This window comes from Coffea eugenioides, chromosome 8 (genome assembly GCF_003713205.1).
Source record: "Coffea eugenioides isolate CCC68of chromosome 8, Ceug_1.0, whole genome shotgun sequence".
Taxonomy (NCBI): Eukaryota; Viridiplantae; Streptophyta; class Magnoliopsida; order Gentianales; family Rubiaceae; genus Coffea; species Coffea eugenioides.
In genome coordinates, this window is record NC_040042.1 from 11,399,201 (window position 1) to 11,408,045 (window position 8,845).

The following is an 8,845-nucleotide window of genomic DNA, read 5'->3' on the forward strand; positions in this document are numbered from 1 at the left end:
GGCTGCTAACATTCCGTATTTTGGTGATAGACTGGATTTTAATTTTACAAGGGGTTATGAGACTCATACTTTTTCTAATGATCAATGGGCTGTTGCAAATTGTGGAGCTTATTTTGCTTCGAATTTTTCACCCGACATATGCCCTGCATTTCAAGATGGTCGAAGTACTCCAATCGATACTTTTGGGGATTTTTCACCTCAATATCAAACGTGGCATGACCCTTATTCAAACGGGTATGAGCAAGGATGGTGGGATGATTCCACTTTTAATTATGAACAAATGCCAATAGATTTTCAACAGCTAGAGTCTCAAGGACCGTCATCCATGTCAGGTATGTCTCTTGAAGAAATAGTTGAATTAATAGCTACTAACACATATCAAATTCAACAGGAGACACGTCAATTTCAACAGGAGACACAAAGGTTGATTAAAGAGATGGAAGATGGAAGGCGTGAATTGGCATCTACAATGAGCAAATTGATTTCTCCATTTTGTGAAGAATTGCCCTCAGCGATTATTATCGACCATGAAGAAGATGAGGGTATAATTATCCTGACAAATGACATGGAACTGCAAGAGTCTCATGAAGAAGAATCTAAAGATGCAGTTGAAAAGGGAATTGAAGTACAAGAAAAGGAACCCCAATATCAAATTGTTCAAGTGGATGAATCCAGTGAACAATCTCCAAATGCAGTGACACCTCCCCCATTCCTTGATCAATATTCTCCTGACTCTTGTTCTTTAATTCCAGTTAGTGAGATTGATTTTATTATACCAGAAAATTTTGAGTTTCATGACAGGAATGAGTTAAGAGTCACGATGGCAAAATATCTCGAACCAATAAGTGCTCTTGATGGAGGAATGAGTGAAGATTTAAGGTCATCACTTATTTGTTTGGCGCCAACTACTAATCCATGGAAGACCGTAGCTCGTGGAGTCAAGAATTACTCTATCTACGAGGGCTATCAGGATTACATAGGAGATGAAGCACTGAAACGAGCTACACGATTTTATCCTCCGTGAATAAACATGACGATGTCTAGCCAAAGACATTAAAGAAAGGCGCTGCTTGGGAGGCAACCCAAGGATTCTTTTGTTTTAGTTTTCTTATATTTTTGGAATTTTTATTAAGTGTTAGTGTCATTTAGTGGATTGTTGTTTTGTGGCAGGAAGCTGGCAGTTGGACATGCCCACTCTAGTTGATCAGGCCTAAGGAATGAAGTTTTGGAATTGATGGTCAGAAGACTCTAGCTTCCAAGGCGTGCCCACGCCTTCCAATCCTTCCGAAAACGAAACTTCAGTCTTCTCCTTCCTGTCGGTGTTGCGTCCATCGCCACCACTCCACATTGTGCACGCAGCCGTCTCACCTCCTCCGCCTTAGTGTCTCACTTTCCCTCCCCGATGGTCAGGGAAGTTTCTTTTCTTTTCTCCTAATACTTCATTTGTCTTTTCTACATTGAGAACAATGTAGGTTTTAGGCGTGGGGGAGTGGCTTCTATTATTTCTTTTTGCTTTGTTACTCAAAAAAAAAATGAAAAAAAAATGAAAAAAAAATGGATAAAATGAAAAAAAGGAAACATTGTAGTTAGTCGGCTTTTTGTTTATTTCTATGCTTGTTAATGCTGGAGCATGTTGCTGTGATAAATGACACAATCAAGGTGCGTGGGTATGTGGGTAAATATACTAGCTATGCATTTCGTTTTTCCTTGGCAGTGCTGTTGAGTGTTGAATACACTGGACTTGACCCATTTTTGAAACTTTTGGGAGCTTTTGAGCCTTTTATGAGCACATTATTCTTGTTTGCTCTATTTTTGTTTGATTGAGTGGGTATCACACATGATATTGGCATTCTAGAACTTGCTAGTTTATACATGTCGAGACCACATTTTTGTTGAATTGGATGCATTTGAAATGATAAGGGCATTTAGGATTTAACCCTATTTAGCTATCTAAAAAACCAAGCCCTCATCTTATCTCCCAATAGTGAACCAATTTGAGCTTTTATCCCTCTCTTTGTTTGTTAGCCGTGCTGGATAATCCATGACCTTTTTAGACTCTTTTGTCCAACCTTGTGTCATTAAACGATGTCTGAAATTCATTACTTGTGCAAGGTAAATAAATCTGTGGTGGCAAGTGTTGTCAAAAAGATGTTTTATGGTGCTGTTTCTGTACATCTGAGATCGAAAGAAAAGCCAAAAAAAAAAAAAAAAAAAAAAAAGAAGGAAAAAAAAGGGGAAAAGTCGGCAATAGAGCTGGTGGGACAGAAGACTCCAGCTTGCAAGGCGTGCCCCGCGCTTGCAAGACATCTGCTCCATTAAAAAAAAAAAAAAGAGAGAGAAAAGGGGAAGAGTTTCGACACTTGCACAGTGGAAATGGCAAATGGAAATGCCTTGCTCGTGAAATTTCTCTGATGAAGCGCTGTGGTTATGTGGTGAGTTTCGGACATTCTCTTGACATTTTACCCCCTATCTATACCTTCTTAACCCGCCTTTCACCTGAGCTCCATTACAACCCTATTAAAGTCCCTTTGATTTGTGTATTTAGTTCACTTTCGAGTGGTGGAGATGTGATAAATGTGCAAGCTTATGGTAATGCCATTCCATGATATTGATTTGAGCGTTTCTAGTATTCATACACTTTCTTGGAGGTAACGAGTATTACTGGTCATATTCTTTTTGGACTCCTACCTATCCAGTATGTTCTAATCTTGGTGACATTGTCAGGGACCTTAGATGCTTGTGTTAGTATAGACTACTCCATAACCTCTGCTCTCTTGGTTGTACTACTGAGCTCCGAAATGCTTGAGGACAAGCATTGTCTAGGTGTGGGGGGATTTGATAGAACAGTTATTTGGCACATTTTGCAGTGTTATTTTGTCCTAATTTTGGCTATTTACTGTGCTAAGTACTGAGGTTTAACTCATATATCACATTTGTATGAATTATAGGTGATCGGCATAAAAAATGAACTATTGAGGCAAATTTCCAGAAGACTTTTCGTCTCAGGGCGTGGCCACGCCTTAAAAGGTGGACGAAACCGAAAGCCGGACTGCGGTCCACGTGAACCGCGAGAAGCACAGGATTAAAGCTCCAAAGGCTTCAATTAAAAAGCAAAGAAAGGGCCAGACGTTTTTTGGGCTTCTGCTTGACTTCCTTGGGCGGCGCTACAAATACAATAGGAAGAAGCGAGATTCGGGGATGAACCGTAGCGATAGTTTTAGTTTTCTTTTTTTCCTAGCCGTCAGACGTCGCAGCTTTTCTCGTTTTACTTTTGGCTTCTGTACAATTTTTCCTATTCGACTTTTGCTTCTACTTTCGCTCCAGGGGTACGAACACGAAACCCAACAAAGGGAAGCAAAGGTTTTTCAGCCGTTCCTTCGTTAATTCATCTTTTCCAATTCTTCGGCAATTAATTGAATGAATTCAATTAAATTACGCGGAAGTGACATGATGAGGAGCGGCTAATTTTCTCCTCTACCCAAAGGTTGACGCGAAGGCGCGGTCCATAATATCTGTGAGATCTAATCGAATCTTCATTATTTCTTCCAATTTATTGCTATTCGTGCGTTTCCTGAATTAATTGTTCATGGGTATTTTATTAATTGAATATCAACGGCCGGGTATTTGATTTAATTTAATAGCCTACTGCCACGTTAATTAAATTGAATCCGTAATTGTTCGTTTAGTTGATACCTAGTGGCGACCACCATAATTGGCTTTATGATGGGGAGACGTAAGATCTAATTTAAATAAACCCTCTTAGCGTGTTTATTGGTTAGGGTTGGGTTCTTCTAGCTTTAATGCAATTGGGTAATTAAATTCCTACGGTCGTACCTAGGGTTGTTATCTGGTTAGGGAAGCAGTCAATGGTCGTACCTTGACTGTCGAAAAGGTAAGGAAGAACTGGTTGTCAGAGCTTATTGATAACTATAACCAACCTAGTGACGAATGGATGAAATATCTGTGCATCGATGATCATTTAATTGGACCGTGTCTGAACAGTTGATCCTTTGGGTAGAACTTTTATTAATTGCTATTTTTAGTAAATTGTGCTTTGTGAGTTAGTTTTGAATTTTGTCTGTTTTATTTTTATTTTTATTTTCCTTCCATCAAAAACCCCCCATACTCTGAACTCTAGAAGAAACGAATTATCCCCAGTCCCTGTGGATTCGACCCTACTCACCGCTATATACAAAAATCTGTATTTTTCTCGAGTAGATATTTATTATTACACAGGTTCGGCACCTGTCATCAGGGAGGGGCTGCTTTACTATTTTCTAAGTGTAATTGATTAGTACTAAAAGAGAGGCGGGAACGGAGGATAAGCTAAGGTTTATAAATCTGATTCTTGTACCTTCCTTTTCCTCCAACTTTCTTCTAAATCTGATTCTTGTACTTTCCTTTTCCTCCAATTTTCTTCTTAATCTGATTCTTGTACCTTCCTTTTCCTTCCAACTTTCGTTTTCTTCATCAATACCATTCAATTTCCCTAATTTCTTCGAGTTGTATTCTCCAATTCTTCATTTCTACTCCTAGAGATTAGACAGTACAGCACAAGCATGGCGGAGGTGAAGACGCATAATCCATTTCCTATAGAGGACCCCGTTTCTGGTGCGCTTGTTTTCGCCTTTTATTTTGCATGGACTATTTCACGGTTAATAGACTAACGGGATGAACTTTACTGTCTCTTTTTTTTCCTTTCTAAATATACATTTTCAGAAACAAATTAATGGTAAATCAACTCAAATTAGAAATAGTTAGTTTCTTGTTTCTCCCTTCCAGCAGTTTAACTAAGCTTTAGAATTTCAATGATTTGTAAGAAAGTGATGACTTATGTAAACTTAAGCAACTCTTTGCCTTCAAGGATTGTGTGGGCTATGTATTTATTGGAGATTGGAAATAATTTGCTGATAGTTGTTATGGAAGAACATGATATCTGTTAGTGGCGGCCAGAATAAAGGCTGTTGTTTTGCTGCAATTAATTATGCCTAGGGCTTTGCTTGGTGGAGAAAAGGAGACTAATAGAATGGTGTTGATTTACATGTTTATTTTTGCTGACAGCAGCTAACAGGAGGGGCTGTTTGTTAAGGTTTTGTTACTTTCATACCTCAAGGTTTGATTTGTGGTTTGGCTAAACCTCAAAGGGTCATGTAAACGTAGTCGATCCTTACTTTATAGAAAATTCTAAGTCTCACTGGAAGTATTGTTGTGACCTAAAATAAAATTATTTGTCACTCTCAACAAGTAATTTAGATAAAAAAAAGACCACAGGGCAGAAATTCTGCACTCTAAACAGTTACAGTTACATAATTTACTGTCAAAATAACTGAATGACCGAAATCATTCGAATGATCCAATAATCACGTGTGGTTTGCAGGTAAGGTTATCATAAAGTTAGTGAGGCTTTTTTTCCCCCTTTTTTAGGCAAAGTTAGTGAGGTTTATTCAAGCTATTCGTGTATCTATTGCGTATATCCTTTTTGGCTTTGCTTTGGCACAATCTATCAGTTTGGAGAATGCAGGAGTCAATTCAACCTTGAAAAGCCCTCCACAATGACCCTTCGAGTTTAGCAGTATGACCATTGAGCTTACCGAAGTGCTTCAATGCTATTCAGTTATTCAGAACATAAAAATGGATGAGCCCTTGACTATATATAAATCAAAAGAATTTAATAATCAACTTAAAGTATGATTATGGAGGAGGAAAGAACTTGCCGTACCATGCATGGAAGCAATGAAGCTGGTAGTATCTTTCGTTCTTCTAAACGTCTATCTGCATTACAGCTGACAAGCCATCAATTTCTCTCTTAAATTTTACATAAAATATCTGAAGTTTGATGATCCTCTGTGTATGTCATACATCATGAATGATAATAATTGCAATATCTACTCAAAACACACGATTTTGCTGGCAATCGCTGAAGTATATGGGTTTACTGCAAGTATTTGAAGCTGTGTAGGTTAAAAGTTATGGCTTGTGTATTACGGAGAATTGTTACTGCTAGTTTGACAATTGTGTCAGTAGCTATTGTAGTTTGTAGACGTAACGTACATTATGAAATTATTTTAGAATTTATGAATTTCTGACACGTAATATGTGTGCAAGTGCTTGATCTTTCATGCGACTTGGAAACACCAAAGTTACTCGATCAAATTGAACCTAACAAAAGTAAACAATACCGCAGATTCTATCTAAACATCATGTATATATCATATTTTTGGCAGCGTTATTGTTATTCTGAAGGTGTTAATGAGAAGTTTATTTCTGATTTGCAGATACCATGAAATTGCTTAGAGACAAGCCTCCAGCGCACTACATATTGCAGATTGACTCATTCTCCTTGCTTCTTAAAATTCTAGAAAAATCAGACGCAAAGAGTTATGATTCAATGACTTTTGAAGCCTGTGGTTATAAATGGTTGAGTCTGATTCTCATTATGTCAAGACTGAATTTCATTTAATTTATTTTCTTAGGCAAATAAACTTCTTTTGTTAATCGTTGTAGAAATTCATATGTCACGCACAAAGATTAAACTCAGCAGTACTAAGCTAATCTAGATATCCCTCCTGCCCCCCCCCCCCCCAACACACACACACACAAATTTGTGAATAGCTAATTCTAAATTGAATATCATTTAATTTCTGTTTAGCCTCAAACAAATTATCTGAACTCTAGAGTTCAAATCCCAAATTGATCAAAATTTTTAGGAAGGAAGTCACTCAAGAGCATTTTGATGATTATATATGTATGCATTTGTCTGTTTTACACAATGCTCAAGAAAATTACTATTATTATTATTTTGGTCTTTTCCCCTGAAGGAAGCTTTCCCTCTACCCCAATGGTGACCAAAAAAGAAATGCAAAAGGATTCATATCCCTTTACTTGAGAATCGAAGAGACTAATGCTCTGCCTGTTGGGTGGGAGATCAATCTGAACTGTACATTTTTTGTGCTTGATCAGATTCAAGAGAAGTTCTTAACTATCCAAGGTTTTCTTCTTCTAGTTTCCAAGCTTTGTCTTTCATATTCTGTCTTTTCTAGCCTTCTTCCATTATATGTGTAATTAGACATTATCACTTGCGCTATAATCATTTCCTCTCTTCTTACAACCAGATGTCTGTGGGAAGTTCAGACACTTGTATGCGCTGAAGAAAGACACTGGACTTCCTCGACTAATGCAACTTGATGTTTTCAAAGATGAAGAAAATGGATACCTTGTTCAGGACAAATGTGTTTTTGGAGTGGAAGTTTCCGTTAACAGTTATAAGGGTAGAGGAGAGTGTCTAGCTATGCCTGTGAAACCTAGCAGCGCAACTTACACTTGGAAAATAGTTGACTATTCTAAGAGTGATGAGCCGAGACTCTCAGAAGCTTTTACTCGGCAGGATTTCAAGTGGTATGTCCTCCCATTCTTCAAAGTTATTTTTGTTCACATGACGCTGTGCACTTGGCAGTGCTTTGGAGATGTCTGCCTGGTCAAATGTTACTTTTCTAGCATGACTTTGTGTTTGATTAGATGATAGGGACATTAATCAGTTGACTAAGAAATGTTGTGGCTTCTTTATTTATCTCAGGAGACTAATAATGCTTCTTCCCAGAGGAACAAAACGTGACGAAGCCAAATACCTTTCACTCTATCTAAATTCGCTCGACTCCAAAATTACCCTTAGCCTGTATGCAGAATTCAAGCTACGCGTAAAACACCAACTGAATGGCAAGGATATTGAGCAAACAGGTCAATCAATCTGACGTACATCTTTCCATACATGACTTAACCTCTAGTGAAGATTTTAAAATCATGTTTTTTATGTCCTTATCTTTGGTGATTTTGACCAATTCCACTTTGCAGCTGATCACTTGTTCACTAGTATACAAAGTTACCGGGGTTTTGGTGCCTTCCAATCATTGAATGAGATTGCGGATACTTCTAAAGGCTTCCTCGTGAATGACACTTTGATCGTCGAAGTGGAATTTGTTCGCATTTCATCCGTGAGAAGTTTCACTGAAGGCTGTGGAAATTAGTAGGACAATAAGTAGATGACTGTGTCACAATCCAACCGTACATTATAACAGATGGGAAAGGAATACTGGTTTGTCCGGTTTTATATGTAAAACACATAAGAATGTCTCAATATGGTTCGCAAATTTGTCCTTTTTAACTTCTCCACCTCTCTGAGACTATCAACATCATCTTCATCTTGAATTACTGATTTTCGATTCAAACTTTCTGCAATTTTTTAAAATTTTTTAATTGTTCTATTTTTTAACGAGCACGGGGTATACATATAATAATTATCTCATTTCACAGTCAAATTTTATATTTATAACATCCTAAATACCCCACCTGCGATTTTTCGCAAATATACGAGTGGCGATTGAGTATAGGGTATTAAGGGTTGATTCCATAAGGAAGATTATTAATTACCGGTGGTTTTCGAATTCCTTTATTATTTCGACTATTACAAGTGTAAAAAATTAAATCTACACTATAAATATGAAATAAATGTAATAAAAATAACAATAGAAAATTCTTAGAGATATGGAATTTCTTACTACTCTTGCAAATGAAATTACTGGTCAGGTGAATGCTATTATCTAGACTAGTTATGGCGTAATTTTCTAATGTATGTGAAACCTACTCTTGTAGTGTAGTGAGTCAACTATAATTGTAACTAAAGTATATCTACTCTCATGGTTACGAAATTAACTATAAGTTCATTTCTTTTATGAAATTACATGAAACAAGTCACCAAAAACACATAGGTGCATCTCTATTCTTGTGAGTGTACTCCCTAGATTTGTCACTTCTTTGAATTAGTGTTAAATTTCAATTCTCATTGTAAACT

General features: G+C 37.2%; 1 protein-coding gene across 1 annotated transcript; it reads left to right on the forward strand.

Moving 5' to 3' along the window:
• The first annotated feature begins 4,548 nt into the window (after positions 1 to 4,548).
• On the forward strand, positions 4,549 to 8,021 carry LOC113780252. Its single transcript, XM_027326061.1, has 6 exons — positions 4,549 to 4,611; positions 6,276 to 6,417; positions 6,819 to 6,988; positions 7,113 to 7,395; positions 7,574 to 7,734; positions 7,849 to 8,021. Exons 1-6 carry the CDS (start codon positions 4,560 to 4,562, stop codon positions 8,019 to 8,021), a joined length of 981 nt encoding a protein of 326 aa, XP_027181862.1. The 5' UTR covers positions 4,549 to 4,559.
• Positions 8,022 to 8,845: the final 824 nt, after the last annotated feature.